The sequence below is a fragment of the Xenopus tropicalis genome, chromosome 8, assembly GCF_000004195.4.
Source record: "Xenopus tropicalis strain Nigerian chromosome 8, UCB_Xtro_10.0, whole genome shotgun sequence".
Lineage (NCBI taxonomy): Eukaryota > Metazoa > Chordata > Amphibia > Anura > Pipidae > Xenopus > Xenopus tropicalis.
The window spans coordinates 68,260,120-68,287,550 of NC_030684.2; the positions used below are offsets into that span (position 1 = coordinate 68,260,120).

Below are 27,431 nucleotides of genomic sequence, written 5' to 3' on the forward strand. Positions count from 1 at the left end.
GTATGGCCACCTTAAGAACCTTCAAACACACAGGTGACTATCAGCAATAAGTATAAGTTCCAGAAGGATTTTGGAGTGGAAAAAATAATTAAACACTAGGCCTTATCACCAAAATTAAGAACAGTTTCTTATATCAATTTTTGTTTTAACCAAATTTTTATTTGCAAGGATCTACACACTACATTTATTCTCAGAACAGAATTTTAGTACCTGAACTGAAATCTAGTGTTTTAGTGGCAAAGCAAATCAGTATTTTTAGATGTATTAGTCTGGTTCCAAGGAGACAAAACATAACCTTGTTCCTTAGATTTCCAGATAACAATGCCTAGCACAGTACATGAAGGCTTGATGCACCCATCTGAACTTGTCAGTTATTAATATCCTTGATCCATTTCTAGAATCACACTTCAAGGAAGCTAACTGCATGCTCTGCCTGGTGATGTTGTGATGGCATATTGTCTTCATTTCTCTAAGAGGGGATTGGATTTCTTCTTGGATGGGTAACATAAAATTACGTTCTGTATACAGCATTTCCTGTGTGTATAGTTTCAAATTATACAGGTTATATATGTTGTAAATGCACTATGATGGACTGAGCATATCATTTAGGACATATGTATTTGAATATTGCTCTGTTATTCCTTCAAAAGATAGTAATTTGACATTTGTGACTGGATGAAAAATATTTACATCATTTTCTCAAATGTTTGTGCTTATTAATTCACTAATAGATTATCACTTATCTTCAGCTTCTTGTTACTAGTCCAATTTTATTGATGTGTGGTTCTTCTGAGCAGATAATTATTTTTACATTTTCTATAGTAAAGGATGTTTTTAAAATTACAGATCCTATGCATCCTCTTTTGAACAGTATTCTACACCCCCAAATCATTGGTAAAGGGTCTCCTTACACTTACTGGTCTATTACCCCAAAGAGAGAAGCTTTTGATTGAGACTTTCTCCCTTAGCTTAGTTTTATGAATCCCTGCAGATGTAGATATGTCTATTTTATCTATTTCTTAGCTTCAATTTCTTAGCATCTCATCCCAAGAACTTAGAGGTAATGAGATTCATTGAAACCAAAGGGGGAACTCAAGGATTTATTCCATGAAATAGTTCTGTTAGGGAACATCCATGAGAATTCTTGATTTTGGTTAGTAAATTCATTCAACAGAAACCTATATGAACCTTGCACGCCTCAAGTAAAATTTTCTAGGGCAAAGTGAGGCTAGAATTAATAAATGCAAAAGAACAAAAAGAATGTAGTAGTTGACCTCTGTTTTAAAGTCAAGTGAGAAAAAAAATGACAATGTTTCTTGAATTTTGAAGTAGTTAAAATCATTAACTGTATCCTGAGGGGAGCACATGTCCTTCAGAATAATTTAATTTCTAATAATACAAAGAGCATGAAACTGAATCCAAGCTTTATAAACACTTAACCAGATTTTTCCCTTAAGGCAGATCAGGGATTAAACTGGTATATGACACCCGAAGTTGTTACTGGCCATTTTAGTCATTTAGCAGGACTGCTTGTGTAATACTATACAGGAGAGAGCAAAGGCTGTCCCTGATAACATCACCAACCCCTTTTTCCTTTTCAGTAATTCCATGGGGCTCTCTGTGTGTTTAATCTGCTGTACCTGGTTAACTAAACAGGCTTGTAGATTTTATCAAAGCATTCCTTCCATCAGAAAGGCAACTGTGTGGATAAACAACTTAAGGTGACCATACACCAGCTAATAAAAGCTGTCAATGGTCTGATGTCAACAGTCACATGGGCCACCCTCAGGGATGGAACTAGGGGTAGGCAGAAGTGGCACGTGCCTAAGGCACTCCTCACCATCACCCTGTGTGTGCGCCCCTTCCCTTGTTCATTCATGCGTGCACAAGTGGAGGGCTGGGCAAAGAGCCGGCTTGGATAGGCTAGGCACTGGCCTCCCCAACTAATATCAGGCTGAAAATCAGCCAGATGTTAATCGGGCAGGTTTAAAAAATCTGTTGGGTTGAGGAGCACATCCCCTCATCTGTGGTATCATTCTGATTGCCCACATATGGATCACCACATGCCCCTATTTTCATTATAATATTCGGTACTGGCAAGTATTAATATTATTTTATAGTTATAAAACTATACTGAAACCAACCACCACCTACAGGGGGCATCAGTGACATGTCCCTGGGCACTCCTACCTAAGGTAATGAGGGCGTAGGAGGGTGTCCCAGCAGGCCATAAAAAGTGGGGAGACCTGGGCATAGCAACTCATACTTGAGGACCCAGTTTCTGTTGGGACTATGTGTCCTCCTGAGTCAAGAGTTTGAAAAACTGGGCACAAAGAAATTATAGTTTGGTACGTAGAGGGTTTCTTAGTATTTTACTCCCTTTTACTAACTTGTTTGTAATTCAATATTTAATGTATGTCTTCTTTGTAACATCTTTTTTGTATACGTAAATGCACTGTTCACTTTAGTAATATTAAATATAAAATGTACTAGGTTTTCTGTTGTGCTCTAAAAGAACTCAAAGTCTGTATGAAAGCCTTGTGCCTATATGTATAACTAGTACTGCTAGAGAGTGTGTTTGTATGTAATTTAATCCTTCGGCTGCTAGAGTACTTGTTGAATTAATAGAAGTTAACCCTACTACAGTGAAAGTGTGTTTGATACATTTGTGCGTTGTGAAGTATTATCTGTTATAGAGAGCAGAGAGGTAATCATAGTAGGTTTATATCGCCTGTTAATGATAGATGGTGGCAGTGAGTAAATTGTACAATTTGGTATGGGTACAAGGACTGTAACCACGTGGGGCTGAGTGCCGTGTGCATATCGAGGAAAGATATATTTATGATAAATATTCACCACACAGCCAGCTCCCATGTGAAGTTGCATTGTGTTTCCATTTAAATCACATGCTTAATTGGTAAAACCCTACTGATCCAATCTTTGGCACATATTGAATTGACAGCATTGCAAGAAAGCATAAAGGGGCGCATCACCTTTTTTACTTATTCACTGCATGGCCCACCACACTAGAATATGAGAGGTAATAATGTGGCACATATGGCATTTTCATTATCACTCCCAACCCGCTGGTGAAAGGCCAGTGTTATTTTTTGTGAGAACCTGCAGAAAGTAAGGAATACAAAGGATAATAAGCTTGGGCTGCTGATTTTTAAAGGTGCATTTAATAATTATACAGACTTCTACAGTTAATCTAAGCATCCTTCTTCATGCGTGAACAAGGTTTATGTCAATGGAATCATATTTCTTTTAAAAATGCATTTATATTTGAGGCACAGAAGAATGGAATACTATATGGAGATGATACCATATAATCATATCATACAGTATGGTAAAGATGACCAAAGTTTAATTAAAATCTCTTGGCCTTCTTGCCCTTTCTATGGTATACACATCCACTAACTGTTTGATATTTAGTCAATGATTTGGTCTTCTTGTCACTAAGGAAAACTGGCAGGATAATTAATTTTTCAGTAAAACCAATCTCCCTCCCACTTCCTCTATGAAACATCTTGCACTTTCATACATCTCAGAAATGTCAGAACACATAAGTGAAAATAAAACCTGCTTTCTGCATTCCCATTAAAACTGCATGACCTCTTCAACTGTCTTAGAGAAAGAGTAAGCAGTAACCCAGAAACACAAGCCTGTTATCTGAGGAGCAATGGTGAGAATGAACCAGTTTGTAGATGTAAGAAGTCTGTGCTCTTTAGATACTTGTGATAAACAATAGCTAAACCATTCTTTGTAATAACTGTTATGTTATTGCTGTTTGATAAAGAAAAGGAATTGTATTGTTGTTATCCCTTGAATATTTCTGTGTGTCTTTAATAACCTGTTTAAATTTTACTCTAGAGGAACAAAAAATAAATAGTATCTTTATTGAACTTTATATTTATTTGACTTTTACTACTTTTCATCTGTTTTGTAAAGGCTTTAAAAATAAAGATATAATACAGATACATACTCTCTACAGCTGTTCAAGCTCACCAAGTCACCTTATATATGCTCTCTCCTTTGGGCTGTCCTCTTGCTTATGCTAAACCTGCCATTGCTGCTCTCATTCTGTAAATGACAATATCAGTATTCCCCATTATGTCCTCTTGAGCACATGAAAAATATTGGCTCTTTAGCCCCTGCCTTGCTCTGGATCTTGCTATAGGTAAAATTAATATCAAAGGAGACATATAGGATAACTGAAAATTAGCACTGAATCCAGGATTCGGCCAAGATTGGTCCTTTTTTGGCAGGATTCGGATAAGGCCAAACCCAAGTGACTGGACTGAATCTGAATCCTTAAAATCACATGATTTTTGGTCATGTGAACACAGAAGCAAAACAAATTTTAACTGCCTGCAAAGTGCGCATTTATATTTAACCCTTCAGTAGCCTAATTTACATATGCAAATTAGGATTCTGATTCGGTTTGGTATTCGGTCTTGTGAAAGAGTCATGGCAGGACTAGTAGGGTTTTTGCTGAGATTTTCAATGAATTAACCCAAAACTAGGGATGCACCAAATCCACTTTTTTGGATTCGGCCGAACCCATCGTAAAGGATTTGGCCAAATACTGAACCAAATCTTAATTAACCTATGCTAATTAGGTTTTGGAAAAGTTAAAATCTGGGAAAAAAATTTTACTTCCGTGTTTACGTGACAAAAAGTCGACCAATCTGAATCCTGCAGAAAAAGCCCGAATCTTGGCCGAACCCTTACCCAAAACACTCATTTTTTAAGCACATTCCTTCTATGTTTAAAAGACTATACTGCACTGATACATTCTTGACATTCTTTAAATGTCTCCTTTAAAAACATTTTTAGAATTAAGGCCAAAGCAGAAGCTGAGGTTAATAATCAGCAGTACTATGAATGGCCAAATCAGGCAAAGGTTTGCTGATTTGATTTAACACTCAAGCAGATCAATCAGTTTATGGCCAGGACACCAAGTCAGTATTACAAATTTACCAGCAAAGTACTTGCAGGTAAATGTGTAATTCTCAGTGTTTCTACCCCCTGGCCCACCCAGATACACCTCTGACCTCCCTTGGAGCTTCCTTTTACCCACAATGCCCTGCCTCACATCTACCATGTCTCCAAGTCTCTCCTACTGGCCAGAAAAATGTTTTCATAGTTGCAAAAACCCTAAAGCAACCATAGCACTGTGACAGAGGCTTGTGTCCTGTACATACCATTTGCCAGATGTTAGGTGCAGGGGTCACTTTGAGCTCATAATGAAGTAAATACAAATTGCGCACCATTTACAAACAGGTATAAGTTTTTTGTGTGGATCTTTCACTTCTTAAAATTCCAAGGTTACAAATACAAAGACAAGTCTGATTACTGATTCAGAGAAAAATCTGATTGCTGTAATGGGCTAGAGTTTCCCTGGTGGCTAAATCAGCTCATGTTTAAATTGCCTACCATAATAGTTTTAAATAACAATTTGTTGAACTTGTTCTCTCATCTTTCATTTCACCGTGACTTTACTTGGCATCCAGTGGTTAATGGTTGACTTGTGTATTTTCAATGCAAAGACCTCATTAAAGAAAAGGTTTCATATACTCAGAAATGTGACAATAGAGGAGTTAAAATTACTCACACAGCTAGAACTGACCTGTAAAACAGGAAATCAAGAGACTTCACAGAAGATCTGAGATAAGGCAGAACCTTCTACAGAGAGAGACAGTGTAGTGCTCCCAATATCCTGTCATTCTATTTTTCCAAATATTTTAGAACTTGTGTGGTCCAATTATATGAGAAATATGGATTTTCTGCTAGTGGCTATTTTAAAACCTAAGAAATATTAAAGGCTTAAGGAAGATCAAGCAAAGCTGCACGAATAAACAGGTTGGTGAAAAAACAGTAATCATGTTAAGCAAACAACCATACATCAACTGTATAGTTTAGCCAACAATGTAAAGTAATGTCAGCAACTTGAAAATAAATAAAATTTATTAAAATTATATAAATTAAAAACCAACATTTCAAAAATCAATTGTAATCAATACAATGCATTGCCTATGGCTTTAATGGACTCTTTTCCCAATTTTTCCTGGTACATTTTTTCTTGATAAACATTCAGGAAATCAGACTAGCTTACCCTCAAAGTAATTTACTATCAACATTTTAATGGGTTAAGTTTTACTACCTTTCAAAGTTGCTATATGCACTTCTGACAGTGGACCACTGTAAGGGGCAGATTTACTAATCCCCGAACGGACCGAAAGTGTCCGAACGCGTGTTTTCGTAATGATCGGTATTTTTGCGACTTTTTCGTTGCCGTCGCAACTTGTCCCGCAATTTTTTCATTGCCGTTACGACTTTATCGTATATTTTCAGTGACTTTTTCGTCGCCGTCGCGAAAAAATCGAATTGGTTTTTCCACCGTTTACAATTGCTCAATATGAAAAAATCGCGACAGCACACACAGGCAGGGTAAAGCAGGCAAAGTATGGCACACACAGGCTGGGTAGGGCAGGCAGAGTATGGCACACACAGGCAGCATAGGGCAGGCAGAGTACAGCACACACAGGCAGGGTAGGGCTGGCAGAGTATGGCACACACAGGCTGGGTAGTGCAGGCAGAGTATGGCACACACAGGCAGCATAGGGCAGGCAGAGTACAGCACACACAGGCAGGGCAGGGCAGGCAGAGTATGGCACACACAGGCTGGGTAGGGCAGGCAGAGTATGGCATACACAGGCAGCATAGGGCAGGGAGTACATACAGTGACACAATGCTGGCACTGCCCTTTATAGTACATTCTGTCTGAGGTGTGACCATGTGAACAATAAGGCCTCTTACAGTCTGAGCCCGAGGTGTGAACAATGCAGGGGGTGAACAATGAAAGGGCTAAAAGGTGTGAACAGTACAGGGTACTAAATGTTTTAACAATACAGGGGTTTACAGCCTGAATTTGAGATCTGAACAATGCAGGGGGCCAGTTAATCTCAGTACCAATACCATTTAAAGCTTACACAAATGTAAGCAGTAACAGCAGCCAGAGAGGTGGGGGCCACACAGAGGAGGGCCGCAGGCCAGTTGGATAACACTGATTAGAATATCAGTGTTTCAAAATCTAGCCCTCAGAGAATATGCAGGCTTGCCATATGCCTAATAAATGCATGTTGCAGGGCTGCACTAATTATAGTAGGAAACATTTTCTTGACTGGTTTTATAATAGTTGGTGTTATCAATGATGAAGTAAAATAAGCCTTAACTTGCCTAAACCCAAAGGTTCCAATATTGTACCTATTACCCTACATCCATAAGGATACTTTAAAACCCCCTGGTTGACCAATTATTTTGGAATGTAATTCACTATTGCATTGTCCCACAGAAATTGCCATCATGTGTTTTTTTTCCTGCTTACAGGTACTAAAGCCTTTTATCTCAAGCCTTGGCCTGTATTTATACACAATGCATTGGAGCAATACAGTATATCAAAAGGTCCCAGCCAGTGGGACTGGTACCTTAGTTAGAAACTGGACAATTATACTTATAGTATTATTATTATTAAGATTTATTTATAAAGCGCCAACATATTCCACAGCGCTGTACTGTAATGTAACAGTACTTGCAAAGCTACTGTCATTTTGTCTAAAAAACAAAATAACCATTGACAAATAAAGCTTAGTTGGCAATGAAAAGCTTAGAGATCCAAGGCATGGATGTTCTGCTCTCATACTCTTTGAGACAAGGACATAAGCCACGTATTTACATAAACTAAACAGAGGAGAAACACTGTGATAGAACATTTCTGATTATGCAAGAAATCCCTACAATGTGAAGTTAGTCATCTCAATTAAGATGTCAGTGCTCTGCTTGTGTGTATGATCACAAACAAACCATAGCGCTACAAGTCATTTACATATGTATATGTCTAAACAGCATGAATGCAAAGTCAATCAAGCAATTTACAACCTTGTCACTCACTGTTAATACCCAATGGCAAGATTATACTATATATTGTCTGGTTTGATTTACACATACAACAAAGCATTTAGCATAATAAGGGTTGTGTTATTCATTTTAGTCTTAACTGTGACTTTCTATTTTCTATAGAATCAGCTTGGTTTTATTAGATACCAAATTCATATCTGGTATCTATCTCCAATAGCAACTAGTATTACTGGCAATAGAACTTTCTTTTTAATGCCTATTTAGAACTGGGTTTCTGAGGCAGATGCACAGGCACATTGGCACAGCAGTTTATAGATTATACATCATTCATATCAGTCTCTGTCCCAGTTGAGCTTCAATTGAGCTTGCAATCTAAGGACTTTATTGCATTCACATACCAAAGGACCATAAGTGCTACCCACTGAGACACTTTCCAGTCTATTTATAAAAATATATTTAGGTAAAATAAGGTACAGTCATTTCATGGTTTCATTGTTGTGCCATAGTGTCACAAAAATACAGCTAAATTTGAAGCTTTAGCAAATTAAAAACCATCATGAATATGCACTCAACACATTTCCTGTTTAAAACTGTTATAAGATTAGACAATGTTATAGGGCCTGTGTAGTGCCAAGAACAGCAGTGAGATCTTCTTGTGCTGTTTTGACAGCCTTGGGCCCAAGTCCCAGATATTCGGTTAAAAGAACCCATTCTCATTACATAGGACAATGTGGTACAATTACATAGTTATAACTTCTCACTGTGTATTGGGAATATAAGTGCAACACCAGACACAGCTCATGGTTGCAGAAATGTTATGTTAACTTTACTATGAAAGTCTGTTGGTGTTATACCTAAACAGCTGTAAAAAAAAAAAAAAAAAAAAGGAACTGGTTTTTCTGTATCTCGACTGGGTAGAAATCAAATGTAAAAACCTAGAAAAAAAGAACCACATTACTGTGCATTAAATTAAAATGGAACTATAGGGCACAAATACTCTCCACCCACTATTAAATAAAAGGGTGTCAAGAAAAAACACTGCAGGGTTACACAGGCAGTGTAACTCCTGATAAATGAGGTGCATTTGGGTACTCACAAAAGACAATCGATGGATGCTATTAGGAATTTATCACTACCCATCTGACATCTGTGAGTAACCATTTACACCAGTTTTTAAAGTTAATAAATAGTAATAATAATTCTTCTGCCATTCTTAAAACTTGAATTTTATTCCACAAGTCTAAAAGCAACGATTTCCTGTACCCTCCCCCCATAGATTCATTAGACTTTATTGCTTGATAGTGAGCTGGGTTTTGACATTTTTTTGGGCATGTACCTTCTTTGAGTTGAGTTTGATGTTGAATTGGGCATAGCTGCCTTTATTGGAAGAGTCCAGCACTGACTACATAGTTTTGCTGGGACAAAATCTAGATAAACTGTAATACAGGACTTATCGAGAATTTGTTTTTACTGCTTTGATTAAAATGTGAATAGGTATGGCACAACTCCTAATAAGCTGAGACAACTAACAGTCAATTTGCTCATCTCTAATGATTATGGACTTTACTTTTGCAAAACTAATATTCCCATTACATTTGCATTGTTTGACTGCTTGGGTAATGGGATGTACCATATTTTCAGTGCTTTACATAATGCGTGTGCAAATGTTTCCTCAAATATTTGTTAAGATGGGCAGCCATCTGGTGAGCTTTTAGGACTATGGAAGCCAAGTCTACACACAGGTGAACAAAGGACAACAGTTCTTTCAAACCAATGCAGCATTACATTTGGGATTGAAATACTGGAATGGAAACCCACTTTGTATAGAGGTGGCTACAGCAAGTTACATTAATACCTACTTGTTTTTTCTGAATTTAATATATAAGAAATCCGTGTGGATTAAAATTGTTTCTATGAAAGTGCTTTATGTTATCCATTCATGTTGATATCTAGTTGCACTAATTACTGTACTATGATAATATTAAAACTAAACTAAGATGACTAACAAACATTTGGTTATTTAGGTTTGCCGAGAACTCACTGTACATTGCTCTGCAAAGAGAATCTACCACAGTGACATACTGTATATGTATTATTCGCCTTTGGTTATTGGCAATATTACGGTCTGTGAGAGTAATATGTTTCCATCAGCCTGGCATTTGAAGGTCAGGAGTAGCTTCTGATTCCACAGTACAGGATCAGAGGCTTATTGAGGGAATCTGCTGACAAAAGGACATGCTTTCACCTAAGAAACAACAAACACTACTTCTCAAATCTTTTGTTCAGTATTTTAGAAACAGTATCCCCATTAGACATTTCCTCTGGTTGCATAGTCTGCATATTTACTTTAAACATCCTTTTCTTTCCCATTCATGATCACATATGGCTTTTTTTGTTAGGGATCATTGTCATTGTGAGTGATGTTTATTCGGCTCCTGAGGAAGCGTGCCGATACACGGAAAACACACTGAGCTTGTTTGTTACTCCTATCGTTCACCACATTCCTGATTTCTGTACCATCATTATCACTACTATCAACACTCTGCTAATTGGCGTGCTGTACAATTGTATTCTGGTGAGTGCATTAGCTCACCACCCTGAATCAGTGGAGGAAGTTTATTATTTAAACAAGTTCCAGTCACAATATTTTTATTATGGCAGTTAAAGGTGTGAATTGTGTATAAGGAAATACTACACTATATATATTTTCACTTTCCTTTTATCTTTTATGCGCTTCCATTTTATGCTGTTTGGAGGATTCGTTGTCATTAAAAATGACTCCTTTAAGTGCTAGCTAATAGACTAAAACGTATTGTAAGATCTGTAATCCATCCCGATCAAACTGGATTTATGCCACAAAATGCCACAGACATAAATATCAGAAGGCTATTCAATAATCTAGAATACGAACATGATTATAAAGGGAACAGAATTGTGGTATCCCTTGACACAGCTAAAGCCTTTGATACAGTGTCTTGGAGCTATTTGTGGGAAATCCTTTGCCGCTTTGGATTCGGCAGCAGATATAGGGCTTGGGTAAGGGCACTCTATTGGCAACCCCAGGCGAGGGTCCTGGTTAATGTTAGGCTAACCGACCCCCTCCCACTTGAGCGTGGAACGAGGCAGGGGTGCCCTCTTTCACCCTTGCTATTCGCTCTGGCGATAGAACCCTTAGCAACACTACTCAGGGACTCGCCCCACATACCGGGACTACAGGTCGGCAGACTAATAGAAAAAGTATCACTATACGCAGATGATATGCTTCTATATCTAGTTAACCCGAGCGAAGCACTATCTAATGCATTGTCCCAGATAGAGGAATTTGGCATTTACTCAGGACTAAGAGAGAACCAATCAAAATCACGAATTTTTCCAATAGATCCACTTCCCCCACCTCAAGCACAGCAGATAGGACAACTACAAGTAGTACATTCATTTAAATACCTGGAGGTTGTCATTAGCAAGAACTATACCAAATTTGAAGAAGACAACTTGACCCCGATAGTCCACAATCCATCCAATAAAATAGATACATGGACACAGCTACCCCTCACCCTGCCAAGCAGAATCAATCTCCTAAAAATGATATTTCTACCTAAATTTTTATACATTTTTCACAACTCTCCAATACCACCCCGTGCCAAATGGTTCAAACGTATTGACTCCCTGATTCTAGGGTTCCTATGGGCAGGAGAACACCCTCACATAAACCAAAAAACCCTGCAAGCTCCTGTAACCCAGGGAGGCCTGGCCTTACCCAACATGAGACTATACTACCTCGCCAGTCAATTAATTTATGCACACTGGTGGTTAACCCCACATCGGGACAACACATCCACACTACTCGAAGCCAATATACTGGGTTCACGTGAAGCTCTAGCAAACTTACCATACAGGGGAAACTCACAACACTACACAACCACTACCCCTATGCGCACAGTTATAACCGCTTTTCAAAAGGCCCTCAAACACGTCCAAGGCCCACAACAACTGTGGTCACGCTGGACACCATTATGGGGCAACTGCTCCTTACCCAACTTTACCTCCCTACCTAACATTGCACAATGGGCTTCCTATGGAGTTAAACAACTGCAAGATATACTAGTAAATGGGAACCTCAAACAATTCCAAGAACTCAAAGAAAGCCACCAAATCCCGCAAACAATGCACTTCAATTATCTTCAACTCAGACACGCCTTTCACTCCCAATTTCCCACCAAACCGGTGGAAATGAAAGACACCACCCTAGAAAAATATGTACGCAGGGAAAACCTCATCAAGCCCCTATCCTGGTACTATACCATCCTATGGCAGGCTAACCCAGACCCCCTGGCTAAGGTACGTGAGAAATGGATGCGTGACATCCCCAGCTTAACTGAAGAAATGTGGGTCGATGCCTTAAAGCAAATTCCAAACTTGACAATATCTATAGCGGATAGGTATTTACAAATGAAGTTCCTTAACCGGGTATACCTTACACCATACAGGCTTTCCAAGATGTTCCCCCACACCCCAGATACCTGTATAAAATGTGACCGAGACACTGGCTCATATATGCATGTGTTCTGGAGCTGTCCAGCTGTGCAGAACTATTGGAGAGAAATCGTTAACTACATCTCTGATGCCCTAAGCTTTCCCCGGATTCTATCACCAATTGTTTGCCTACTGGGAGTGGCGGAGGACTTAGGTCTCACACACCACTCCAGACTCTGCTACCTCCAGCTTCTATACTATGCCAAAAAAGCCATTCTCTCACAATGGAAATCCTTGGCCCCCCCAACCCTACCGTTCTGGAGAACTCTAGTAAATAATACCCTTACCAACCAGAAGCTGACCTACCTCGCACGTGGTTGTCCAAAAAAATTTCATTCAATATGGGGCCCTTGGTTGATCTTCCATGAAACCCCAGAAAACTCCACAGTATACCACAACAATGAAGATAAACTGGTTCCTATCTCCCCAGCTCTACACTCTGCCTCTCTTTCCTCTTCCTTATTCTTTCACCCTGTTTCCCCTCTGATTATTGTCCTTTTTGTATTTTTATGTTAAGTTGAAAAATGCAAAAATAAAAACTTAAAAAAAAAAAATGACTCCTTTAATTTTGGCACCCCGCAGCTCTTGGGTCCCTATATGTGAGCTAGGGACATTGATATATAATGCCCCAGAAGCACAGTAGTATGTAGGTATCCAATCACATCTCTGTAACCTCCCGTCAGATCTGTCAAGTTGCTGCCTGTTTGCTCCCGATGGGAATCTTACAGTGTAATGGCCTGAGTACCAGGGAAGCAATCAATTATAGGCTGATGAATATCTGCTGCATGTCTGCAGTGCTGGATTTCTTTTTCGGATGTCCATAGGGCACCCCCTTCTCTGCCCCCCACAGGATTGCGCACATGCGCATCCTTGTAGCTGTCATATGGAGTACTGGGCACAGGACATGCTGTGCATCCCCATTGCTGCCCCAAAATTTATGCTGCCCTAGGCCCTAGGCCTTAGGCCACGGGATTTTGTGGCCACAAATCTGGGCCTGCATTTTTTGGCAAATATTATTCCCTATTTCTTTTGGGCTTGTACTTACTCTTGAGCACAATTACAGTTGAACATAATAATTAGTTACTGTGAACATTGACTAATATCACTGGAAAACAGGCAAGTGAATACTATGGGCAGGATGTGAATAAAGTAAATAAAGCCATAACCCCATACATATTTATAACATTCCTTAACATAAACCATTCCACTATGTACTATGTACATATGGTACAGTTTCCTTGCAACATATTTACTCCAACTCCACTTTATGCACCTCAGCTTGAGTTTATTTAAGTCTCCTTCTGAAATTGTACCCAAGCAGACACCCGACATGTCATTTTCTAACCACATTAGGAAAGGCTTCTTCTTGAAAATCTTCCTGTAATTTAATTAGGAGTTTAAAAAGGAAAATACATGCATGCCACAAGGAAAGTCAAAATCTATTAAGCACACTATTAAATAGTACTGCTATTGCTGTGTAAAAACGCTCTATTCCTGGCTTGCCTAATGAAAGATTTACAGAGATACACATACTAGAACTTACATACTTGTTTCAGTGAACGGCGCCGCCATCTTGTCCAGCATGTTATAGAGTGCCCCCCCACCCCACAGCATGTCAGAGATTGTCCTCCACTCAGTTCAACGCTCACCTGCCACAAACCCCCCCTACTATACTCACCCCACCCTCCTTCCCCGCCGCTCCTGCCACAAACCCCCCCACAGACAGATCAACACACAGATCTTCCACTGCCGGCAGCACCCCCGCCACAGATCGCTCGGCACTGTCACTATACTTGCCACAGATCGACACTGCCGGCAGCCAGTCCAACACTGGCTGGCGGGACACAGGGAAAAAACCTGGTGGGGCCCCACCAACCAGCACATACCTCCCTCACCTGATAGCGCCTAGTTAAGTATGCGTGCTAGGGGGGAGGGGTGGGGGTGTGTGCGGGCAGGAGGGCCCCCGGGAGAGCCCTGGAGTGGCAGCCCTGGTGGGCCCGCATACCCAAGTTTGACCCTGTTTACAAAAAGTGAAAATAGTGCATTAAACCTTTTACTGCAGATTTCTATGCTATCATCTTCGCTATACTTGCTAAAATGCAACAAATTACCTTAAGTTAATCCTTCATGCTACTGCTTCAAGGAACATTTTAGATATCCTTTTCATTCTTTCTTGCGGACTACAGTATGAAATTAATGCTCTATATTCTCTGCTAAAATGTACTTTCCATTGATTTAAAAGTCAAATAAGTTCATTCTCAATCATTACCATTGCAGAAATATTGAGCAGAGCAAGTGAGAGGTACAATCCATTACAGACTGAAGGAAAGCACTGTGTCCACTCTTTGCAAATGAGCCAATTCAGAAGATGAACTGGACCTGTGTGCGTTTGGATGCTTTGGTCACTGTGCAGCTGTAACACTGCCATTTCACATTCAAGCTCTCTTCCAAACGGTTGCTCTTGTGAACATCTGCAGCTGTGTGATTAATGTGAGGACTAATTAGCAAATCTAGCAATGCTAAAGCTACATCCGGAACTAGCCAATTCATGTAAACTTTGGGCTTTGTTCAGTTAACTCATCGTGCACCAAAGAAATTATATTCTTGTTTATTTGCTTCCTAAAATCCAAAGCAGACAACAGTAAATGGTGAGAGAAGCTGCACATTTCATTACTAGAAGACCTTATGAATGAGTTGATATATCAGACAAATATTTGCTAATGTCACAGTGGCTGCAGGGATAGTTACATTTTGTGTTCGCAAATGATTGACCCACCAACTGACCATGCAAAACCCACACCTCAGCTTTCAGTTAACTGCTCACTGTTTCATACCTCCCAACATTTGAGAAATGTAAAAAAGGACAAAAATAAATGGCGCGAGTAGTGCAGCCAATTTTTTTGACCACATCCATTTTTTTACCCCTTAAGCTGCAAGTCTTAGTCCCTGTTTAGCTTATTAGTTGCAAGTGTACCACATTACAGAATACGTGGTACTAGGTACTAATTTATTTATTTAACAAGGCCACTGAAATATAGAAGGAAACAACCTAAAGCAGGTAATATGGGCCAATCTAGCCAACTTTTTCATCTATCCATGTGTTTAGATCCAATCCTTTATGTGGTATTGCTTCAGGTGTAATAGAGGGGCCCATAACCTATGTTAATCACATGAGTTATGGAACTAGCAGTTCACAAATGTCCTCATGCACAGCATATGACCTTACCCATTACTAGGAAAAGAGAAAAAAGGCTTACACTGTCTCCTGAACATGGGCAGAGAAGATTTGCATACCAGCCCACATTGCTACACTCCCCAACTCCCAAACCCTACACTGGAACTAGTCAAGGATTTGTGTCTAGGGTTCACATTTATTTGGATTGTGACAATCAAAGGGCTAGGTAAGTATGTATACCCTATATTTACAAAGCTATGTTGAATTGGCACAAAGTCAGCTCCAAAGTTAACCCAAGGCTATTTTAATAAACGGGCAAAAGGGGCCACCAGAATATTTAATCTGATATAACTTTTGACAGACCCCTCATTTTAATCAACAGGACAAGCTGTACAATGTTCATATTTTAATTTCTTTGCTTTCTGGTATGTGGAATCACAATATTGTCATTTATCTGCTCTCATGGCACACCTGGGGATCATGTCTACTTCAGCAAGCATGTAAGGGGGTGTAAAAGGGTGTTTCTTAATTTTGGGGTAATTTCTAGTTTTGCCCACAAGATGGAGCTAGCAAGTAGTGTTCAAGTAGTTGTAGTAGTTGTAGTTCCTATATAGCAGGGGGCTCAAACTCAATTTACCTGGGGGCCGCAGGAGGCAAAGTCAGGATGAGGCTGGGCCGCATAAGGGATTTCACAAAAAAAAGTCGGAGCTGCTGATTGCGGAAATGACGTTATGCCATCATAACAGTTATTATGGGAAGACGTTCTGTGTGCACAATTAGCTCCTTACGTCTTCCCATAATAACTGTTATGATGGCATAACGTAATTTCCGCAATCAGCAGCTCCCGCCCACCGTGCCTTGCATTATCCCTTGAATCGCAATAAAAATCGCGATCCATTCATTCAGCGTTGGTGCGGGCCACAAAATATTGTACCGAGGGCCGCAAATGGCCCGCGGGCCGCGAGTTTGAGACCCCTGCTATATAGGGATCTCTACAGGGAGCTAGTGAATTTTGGAAAGTCCCAGAGGGTAGCGTTTAGAAAGAGTATAAAAGGGTGGGAATGTCAGAGGAAGGGGTTGCTTCTTCATGGGAAGAAGGTTCATGCAGGAAGTCATATGACCAGCTGAGGCACTTAACAGGGAAAGGTAGAAAAGCTAGAGAGGGCTATAGTAGCATAGTGCACACAAAAGTAGTATGAGGAAGTTCAGGTTAGTGAGACTGGGCAACTTAAAGCCCCACCAAGGCGTGAGTGGGAGTAACTTTCCAGAGGGTGCCCTGCCAGTAAAGGTTGGAGTGCATAGTGAGGGTGTAGAAGGGTCCTCTGGGATTCAGCAAGTAGTGGTAAACAGTGTTGGGCTCCCACTGTAGAGCACCTGGCAAGACTGGTGTTTTGTGCTAAGCCCTGTAAAGGGGGGAGTGCTGACTGGTGCCCCAAGGCACTGGAGACTAATGGCGAGAGTGGGAAGGAACAATGGAGGGACCAGAAAGTGAAATTGTCCGTGTGAGAAATTATCCAACCTGATACACTAATCTGGCAAGTGTGAACAGTAAATTATATCCTGATTAGTTCTGATCTGTGCCTGTATTTGAAGAACAATTGCAGTGTTGATGTCAGCCTTGGCTAAGGGTGAAATCAAGCATTGGATATTACAACTCCCAGAACCCTACCATTACTGCCTACAAGCACAGACCTTTTTATGTGCTTGCAGGTATTTCTATCTCAAATTGCTTGGGGCAGTAAGTGCTTTCTGCAGAAAAAAAAGTTTGCAAGTTGGGAAAAAAATGGCCTTGTTGTGAAAAATAAATATAAATGTGCTTCCCCCTCCCCAAAGAGACTGTGTGCTTCTACAAATACCAAATGCAGTACTATCAAGTTCTGTAAGGAAAATTCTACTGCATTGTGCAAGGTATGGGTTATAAAAGGAACAGGCAGTGGAGAAAAATGTCCGCTAATTTTCCCTCTAAGGCGTGCCCTTGCGCATGCACACAAATTTTGAGGCCTGCACATTGCTAGTGAAATAGCTCGCTCTGCACTAGAAGATTCCTATTTCGAGAAGATTCAGATTTATAAATCATAATTTCGGCTCTTTAAGTTACCAGGAGACGCCTTTTGCTGCCCCCCTGTAATTTGCCAGGCACTGCCACCTTTACCTACGTATTGGATGCAGGGGTGCTGCTGCCCTGAGAAATTCACACCCCTGCATCCAATATGTGGGTAAACAGAAATAGAGAATTTCTAAATGGTTACTAGTACATTTTCAAAAACAAAAGTTGATATAATATAGGTTAGAGAAAGTGTTAAAACATTTGTTTCCATTAGTGTAATGGTTTCTTTTATTCTGTAGTTTTTGCTATGCTCCTTTTTGTAATTTTTACTTGCATTACGTGCATTTTTAAGCACCTACATAAATAATTCTTCTAAAGAAACACTTAAAGGACATCTTTCATCACAATACTAAAACCACTCCAGCCTGCATCAATGTGCAGACCTGGCTACTCCTGGGTGTCCCCAAATGGCCACTATGCAAGTCAGGGAGTGACAACCATAGCTGTTAGTACAGTCAGTTAGTCAAAACACAGAAATAATTCAGCCCATGTCTTGCTGTTTTGCTTAGAATACTGTCATGCACCATAGACTCAAGTGTTTTAGTGGAGCCAAAGCTAATTATTGAGCTGTAATTTTAAGCTGACCATATGAAGTTGATAAAAACTGCAAACTCGGCCCCCTCAGACTGAGTTAGCAGTTTGTTGAGTGAGTACGGCACCTGCTGGAAATCGTCCAAACATCTATCAAGCAACCCACGGGGTGGGTTGAAAAGTTGCGGTGGGGGCCATTGGGGGGTGCAGGGGCCCCCGAGGCAGAAGCCCCAGTGGGCCCTGCATCCCCCAGTCTGACCTTGGTTTAACCTTCCAAACTATTTTACTACACAGGGGTTTCACACAATGCTGAGATATGATTTTTCAAGATCATACATAAGATAATAAAGAGCCACTGCCATCATTATTGTTGTATAGGATTGTACATGAACAGATATTATTGCAAAAGTATAGTATAGCAGAAAGATGTCTGTTCCAATAGTTCTTTGAACATGCACTTCCTGATAATCATACAAAACATCTAATGATTGCATGTATATGGATAACTTTAGACTGCCAGAATAAGAGGAAATGTGCCAAAAACTGGACCGCGTGTAGAGTATAATGCAATGGGGAAATGAATATACGCTTCCTTTAAATAAAAATGTGCTAACCTTTCACTTTAATCAACAGATTTTTTTTTATCACAGCAGTGACATTGGCACTAATTCTATTTTGTCCATTACACAAAATAGAGTATTTTCAGATTAGCACTGATCATTTTTTGCACTAATTAAGTAGACATTACCTTCTGTTTACTCAGTAGTGATTACAAATTATTATTAGAATGGTTATTAAAATCTAACTGATGGGAATAATATGCAGTCGGTAATAATGTTGTAAATCTAGTGGTGAAATCTGTAGTGAATTTAGGCTGCATTTGCTTAGGGAAGTTGTGCAGTAAAATTGCTCCCCCGGGAGAGTTTCCAGATCAAAGACAGCCAAGCCTTCCTAACAGTTAAATGAAAATTTCTAATACCAAACACTGTTCCAACAGTGGCTAGAGATGTGATGCCAGGGCAGTAGCAGTAGGGGGCGGTTAACTGGAACAACTGCTGCTCGATGCAGTAAACCCAGTCTGTTCCAATGCACAGTGTTCAACACTGTCCACCTAAGGCTGATCCTTATAGTTATAAGCAGAGAGTTTTACAATGAAAAGGAGGGCAAACTGGTGAATGTTCTAGAGAGATCTTTGAAGTTATAAAAAAAAAGCAACTATCGTTGATTCTAAAGAATGGAAGTCTAACCGGATAACTAGATAGAAAAATAATTATGTCATTGACACAGCATTTTGCATTCAAGCTTTCCAGCAATAATATAGAAATAAGGCATATATATATATATATATATATATATATATATATATATATATATATATATATATATATATATATATATATATATATATATATAGAAGCAGTACAAATAAATAACATTCTCAAAGAAGAAGATGTGATCTTTTATCTTCCAGTCTTCAGGTAGAATCAAATACTTCAAAGGAAAGCAAATAAAAGCAAAGGCATTCTCATTATAGCAATATAAATCATTCATGCTCACTTATAAACTCTCTCACATTCCATTTGAAACAGGCATGTAAAACACTCTTTCATTTCCAATATGCTTGTGTATGAAACCAACCAATTTTTTTTGGTAGGATAGGTATGAGCACATGATTAGTGATCCATTACATGTTTTTGAAAACACTCACTGTCCTTTAACAAAAAATGTTAATTCAGTGTGATCTTGGGCAGATTAATGTCCACTTGAGTTCTGGGCAGTGCCCCAGCTCCATCATGTTTGCCAAAGCCGAGTCTTTCAAACTATGAGCCCTATGTGACCACACAGATAATTTACCAATACACATATTACAATAATAGTAGTCATCACACCAGTGGCGGATTTCCATAGGCCTTTCGGAAATCCAGCACTGAGTTTGATGACTGCTATTATTGTTATATGTTTATAAATAAATAATTTTCTGTTCATACAACAAATTGCATATACACTATAGTCAACCTGTGTGCATGTAAGACCTGTCAACCCTGGAGTAATGTTGGTCGGGGGGGGGGGGCGTACAGTGCACACAGCGCTTCATTTAATAAAAGAATTAAAGAAGTGACATAATGCACCTGCACAAATGCCCTCCTGAAGTCGCTGAAATGCTACCCACTCATGCACAAATGCTTCAAACAAAATCACCAAATGCTAACTGCGTATGCGTGCCCGGAATTTAATGTGAAACTTCAGACGAATGCACAAAAACTGGGAGAAAGCCATCAGGTGATGTGAAACCAAGGGAAAGAAGCCAAAATCCGGTAACGCCTGAAAAAATAGAGGGGTTGACAGCTCTGCATGTGCTCAAGCACACAGCCTAGAGAGAGCACTTTCTGATCAGGGTTATCCACTATACCGTGGGGCCCCAACCTTTTTTTACCTTTGAGCCAAATTCAAATGTAAAAAAAGTTGGAGAGCAACACTAGCATTCAAAAAAAAAACCTAGAGGTGGCAAATATGGGCTGTGATTGGCTATTGGTAGCCAATATATGGACTGGCAGCCTACAGGAGGCTCTGTTTGACATGATTTTTATGCAGCTGAAACTATAAAATACACACCTGCTTTGAGGCCACTGGGGGCAACATCTAACAGTGGCTCACAAACCACTGGTTGGGGACTACTGTACTATAATATAAGATAATATAGTGATCATGTCTCATTAAAGGGCAAACTTACTAGAATCTGTCTGGTACTTAAATACTTGTTATTTACATAACAGCAGTGCATTTACAAAGATTATATATCATTCATATCAGTCCCTGCCCCAGTGAACATTCTAAGGAACCAGTTAACCTGGAGGAAACTGGAGTCACTGGTGCAAACCTAAATAGACACGGGGAGAACATATAAACTCTTTGTAAAGAGTGCCCAAGCATTCCTCACAATATTTTAAGACTAGAAAAGGGGATAAAATAATCTGCCATGGACAGCGCAACACAGGCAGGATAAAGGCTTGTTGCACTGAGCGGCTGTTCGCCTCTGAGGGGGGCCTGGCGCAGACCCGTTATGTCGGTGTTAATTGGTATTTTCTTTGTTTATGTTGCTGAACTAACTAAAGCAGTGGTGGCCAATACTGTGGATTCCTGGTGAATGTATACGTATGCAGCGTACGCCGCACTTCCACATTCCCTGGTCGTTGGTCGATCGCAACCGAAAAAAGTCTGGCCACCCCTTTACTAAAGTAATATGGGACAACAATTATGTCAGTGCCTACCCAGTAAGGCAGATATCACACAGCAACTTTTCTGCAACATTTATTTATTTAAAAATTATCATATTAAAGAACATGTAAAGCCTACATTTTCCTATAATGTATATCAGTTGGGCACGTCTCCCCCACCCAAATGGCATCATTTGTACTGCATATATCCCCAGCCAGCACCATCACATTTTCCTAAAGCAAACAGCAGCTTTCACCCGGTGTCCATTTTTCTTCTGATACATAATCAGTTACATTTAAATCTGCAAACAGCATACACACACGGACCCTTATTCAGCATACATTTCATCAAGAATACAGGCTCTCACAGAACTGTCTTTGATAAAAGTCCTGCTTTGTTTGAGCACTATAATGGTAAAGCTGAGCTCAGGAGAAAAAAATTAAAGCAGACAGCTAAAGCTGAGTTTTTATGGGAACCAGTAATGCCATCTCTTCACTGGCTGCTAGACTGGAGGCGTGTTTAGTAATCTGAGCTGAGAACAACTGAGCATGCCCACAAGCCAACAGCCAAAGCTAATTCCTGAGGGTGGGGGCTGAGTGGTTTACAGGAGGAAAAGGAAATCTAAGTGATAAAGGGGACACTGCAGCCTTACTATTAACCTCTGGACAACCAGTGTGGCAGGTATTGAAAGATTTCAAAGAGGCTGTTCACTGATTACATTTTTGTGTGTGGGGTTTACATGTCCTTTAAAAGTTAACATTCCAGGTGGCAACAAAGTAGAGAGCCAGTCAGCTCCAAAGGCTTAAGAAACACAAATAGGGATGCTCATTAATGAATACCAATATGGTAGATAGCTTATGGAATCATAGTGATACTTCACCCAAGTGGCAAAGCTATTTATTCATTGCTATAAGGCTAATACCCACTGCATCATAAAGCACAGATCATTTTCTGCAGATTCTTTGAGGCAATGCTCATGCCCAAGCAATGCAATGAATTCCATTTGCTGTTTTCAGATATTCTACAGGCTCTATGTTTCCTGAATGAAGCACTGGTACTAATACTTTCATAAGCATGAATTCCAGCACATTTAGGGCTACTCCAGATCCACCTTCACCTATATTTCAAGCTTACAGTAAAATAAAATAGAAAAAAAAATACTTTCTCGACAATCTCCGTTTAGTGCAACACATTTGAAGATTCAGTACATATTGATCTGTTTCAATTTAAAAAAAAAAAAAAGGTTACACTGCCCTACTTTCCATCACTGCTTCCAGAACATTCTGCTTAATTTGCTTCCATTATCCATAGTGTCATTTACATGGTCAATATCAGATCTTCATGAAATACAAAGTATATTAACTGAGATGGTAGGAAAAAGCACAATCTGATTTAAATATAGGAACTGTGCCATGTCAGTAGAAAAAAAAGCCTAAGGGTAGAAAAAGCTTTAATGTCCTAATAAAGTTTGTTAAGCAACATTGTAACAGATATGCCTGAGTGAGGTTTCGCAAATGCCTGCCTATTTTCCTTGGTCCTTGCTGAGACAAAATGTTTGCCAAGAAGAAATTTAATTTACCGGAAAATAACATCTGGACGGATTTTGAACCCATTAAACTGGAGGACATAGAGACTGTATTATAAACACACACTCTTATTTTGTTTTCATATTGTGTCTATCAAATCAGCATAGAAGTCATCGGTGGTTTGCAATACCCAACAGCTTAAGGTACCAAAAATCTTTTAATAATCATTGTAGTACTGAGTAGGACTTTATAACTGACCTGGAAGATTAAAGGGATTGTCATGATTTGTATGTTGTTGTTTTTATTACTAAATTAAACTGTGTACATTGCAAATACCATTTAAAATGTTATTCTTTAACCAATAAATGTATTTTTTAGATGTAATATTGGTGTGTAGGCGCCATCTCAGTGCATTGTGCCTAATTCTGAGCTTTCAGAAGGAGCCAGTGCTACACAATGCAACTGCTTTTAGATAAACTATTGTTTCTCCTACTCAGTGTAACTGAAGAAGGACTGGGTGTTTTTCTTATTGAGTGTTATTTTCATATCTACCACTAGGTAGCATTTTTAGAAATATGGGTGTCAGGGATGTGTATTACCACTGTTCTGCTGATTGGCTGCTGGGGGGGAAGGGAGGCGGTGGCATCACTCCAACTTGTAGCGCAGCAGTAAAGTGAAGTTTATCAAAGCCCAAGTCACATGGCTGGGAGCACCTGGAAAACTAAGAGTATGTCTAACCCCCGCATCCAATATCAAAGTTATAAAATAATTGGTTTGCTCTTTTAAAAATGGATTTCAGTACAGGATTCTAATGGAGAAGCTCTATTAACTGATGCATTTTGTAAATAACATATTTTCCCATGACAGAATCCTTTTAAGCTGAGAAGCTCACTTCTTTTCCCTGCTAGGCTTTAGTTTCAAAAACTGTGAGAGGACATATATAATACTATTACTTTTATTATCAATTTTTATTTATAAAGGGCTAAGATAGTCCATTGTGCTGTCAAATAAATGGGTGTATACACTGAACATAAAGATTACACACAAAAAGACAAATAATACAAGAGAGCCCTGCGGAAAAGAGTTGACATTATGCCCTTAAATAAATAGTTGAATGTCACATATTATACTGCATTTAACCCTCACCAACTCAGGTTGATAATGATATGAATAAAACTAAAAATAATCAATTTACTACATCTTTGTATGTTTAAAATGGCAGTTAGTGCCCTGCTTACTCCTTCCAGTGGTAATATGCTATAGTGCTAAACCTTGCATTACCTCTGATGGTCTACAGTGGGTACGATTACTTTGTTTTTTGAAGCTACTCTTATACAAACTATTGCAAATAGTACAACGTAGTCAATTAGAAATACTCAGCACCAGTCCATCTGGTCTGAAACCTGTCATATTACTAGGGATGTACCAAATCCATGATTCGGTTCGGTATTCAGCCAGGATTCTGCCTTTTTTGGCAGGGTTCGGATTTGGGGGAATCCACGGTCCTGGCCAAACCAAATCCAAATTAGTATATGCTAATTAGCATTTGGAAGGGTTAAATATCGACTCACAGAAGTGGAAACTTTTTCACCACGCGTGGCGATATTTGACCCTTCCAAATACTAATTAAAAAATGCTAATTAGGATTCGGTATTCGGCCAAATCCCTTATGATGGGTTCGGTGGTTTGGCCGAATCTGAAAAATTGGGTTCAGTGCATCCCTACACACTACAATGTATTACTAGCAGATTCATAGTTATAAATATTACACAAATGCACTGTAAAGCTTTATGTTATGGGAGTTCTGAGATGTTACCCTGATCTGCAAAAGGGAATGTAAGATGATATCTGCTTACTCCTGCTTGGAAATCTCTCTACCTCGCAGATTTATTACATGTCTACATGCTGGCTGGCAAGTGCCTACTGAATAAAATACTTTACAGGATTTTTGTAGAACTGTGATGTACAAGGGCCTATTTTATTGCTTTGTAAAACAAAATTTGCTGGAAAAAAACGGTGTAAAAAGCTATGTAATATAAATGGCAAATTTATCAGTGTGTTTTTTCTTACACTGTCTGGATGCCAGATTTGATGCCGTTATTCTATGCTGTGTACTTTTACACAAGACAAAAAGGGAAATTGTGCTTTTTATTTATGAAGGAGTGGCCAGTTCCAAGTAGTGTCTCCTCAGTGTCTTTCCAGCTTCAGTCAGATGAACCCTGTGATGTTTACAATAAACAGTTATATCCCTTAGTGAGTTTTTCTAATCATGCAATACACTGAAATGGTACAATTTAGCTTAAAATTCTTCACTTTTTTGGATTATATATTTTTCAATACTCCAATTATCACCAGCATCAACCTTTGTAAATAACGTCATCTTTATTTTTACACCACTCTTAAACACTTGAATCTAAATCCTATTTAGTTCTGTACTCTTATTTTTCTCCCACATCCTTTTCTTCAGTACATCTCACTCGCTCACCAGTACTGAAATGTTAGTTTCATTGGGCTTGAAAGTAGTGAGAAATTGGGACCAATCATTCATGGCTATTGATTGCCTCAACATATACCAATATGCAACCGTACACCCAGGCTCCTTAGGTAGTGCAGTCCGGTACACACTGTAGGAGGAGTTTAGCACCCCACCAACAATTTGAACATAAGAAATTGACCAGAACACAGGACTCATTTCTGAGATAGAATAAATGAAGGAGAGATTCCTGTATTGCAAAGTCCCTTGTGTGACCAATTTGTACATATTGATCACCTATGCCTTGCATTCAGTAATCTTAATATATTAATTAGTCTTTATACACCACTGAAGCTTAACAAATAAGGTCCCTATCACATTCACACACACACACACACAAGGGTCAATTAATTCAGGAGCCAATTAATCTGCCTCTATAATTTTGGAATGTTGGAAGTAACTAGAGTACCCAGAGGAACCCCACATAGGAAGAACATATCAATTCCATGCAGATAGTGCCCGTAAGTCAGAACTGAATTTAGGACCCTGGCACTGTAAGAGATCAGTGCTTACTATTGAGCAACTATAAAGACTACAACCAGCTTAACTGTAGTAAGCGAACCTGTAGCTAACGAGGAGAATTATGGCTCATTTATAACACCAAATTTGGCCAACTGCAGAACAAATCTTAGTACAGGTATGGGATCCCTTATCCAGAAAGCTCAGAATTACGGAATGCCTGTCTCCCATAGACTCCATTTTAATAAAATAATTCAGAATTTTAAAACTGATTTCCTTTTTCTCTGTAGTAATAAAATAGTACCTTGTAATTGATCCCAACTAAGATATAAATAATCCTTATTGGATAAAAAAAACAATCCCATAGGGTTTAATTAATGTTTTATAGATTCTTTACTAGACTTAAGGTATGGAGATCCAAATTTTGGAAAGACCCCTTATCCAGAATACCCTTGGTCTCGAGCATTCTGGATAACGGGTCCTATACCTGTAGTCAATAAAGTGAATAATTGCATAAGCACTTTTTTTTTTTGCTTTTGCCTAAGAGACAGAGAATTGATTAAGTCACATATACTAAAAGTGTTTAGTACTACAATGCAAGAAGAAAAACTGAGAAATTAAGAAATTGTACAAATTTATGTGACTTTATGGAATTGCACTTAATGTAGCATACCTTGAAATATGGCAGCATTCTGGATAATAAGGAATTTCAGTTTTGCACTGGCGGTCTGGAGAAGCTGCTCCATGTTTAGACGTGATACACTCTGATACCTCTCCTCCATTCTACGATTGCAACAGGTTGGGGTCTTGGTGATACATACTTGCAGATCGGTCCCTTAAAAAATGAAAAAAAAAAATCAATACAAATTTAATAATGCCTCATAATACATGCTGATACATGTTACCTGTGACTGTGGCATGCTTGGTAAGTATGCAGATTAGCTTTTGAGGTTATATCACATAATAATGGTTGAAATAATTTCTTTAGAGGATTTTATTACATTCAGAATAAAACTTTTTTTCTATATTTTTTGTTTGGCCCGGGTTGGCAGATAGTTTGTTTGGGTGTTTTCCTGTAGAACATGGGTATTATGTTACTCTATTAACTGTTCGGCTCCAATTACATCATTTTGAGAAAAGAACAAAGGAGAACAGTGGGGCACACTTATCCCCCTGCATAAGCTGTGGGAATAAAAAACAATTAGATAAGCAAAGTAAAAATGTGCCTCTCAAGTATTTTGTCACCATAGCAACATTAGAAGTTCTCATAATTATTTAAAGTGCTTAAAGGTGGAGTTTCAGAACAGCCAAATAACATCAGTTTATTGCAGGAAAATTACCATTCTGGCATCACTCTTGTGAACCTTATTGAGTTTTTTCTGCTTTCATTTTACGATGTCATTCAATTTGTAACCTTCATTACCAGTTCAA

The 27,431-nt window shown here is 39.1% G+C and overlaps 1 protein-coding gene across 2 annotated transcripts in view; it reads right to left on the minus strand.

Annotated features, from left to right (window-relative positions):
* gpc3 (glypican 3) overlaps positions 1-27,431 on the minus strand; it is a 243,844-nt gene that overhangs the window by 182,352 nt on the left and 34,061 nt on the right. For both annotated transcript variants that reach the window (XM_002932619.5, XM_031891329.1), the window contains one exon: positions 26,674-26,835. In XM_002932619.5, the coding sequence (XP_002932665.3) occupies positions 26,674-26,835 (162 nt within the window). The remainder of the gene's footprint in view (positions 1-26,673; positions 26,836-27,431) is intronic.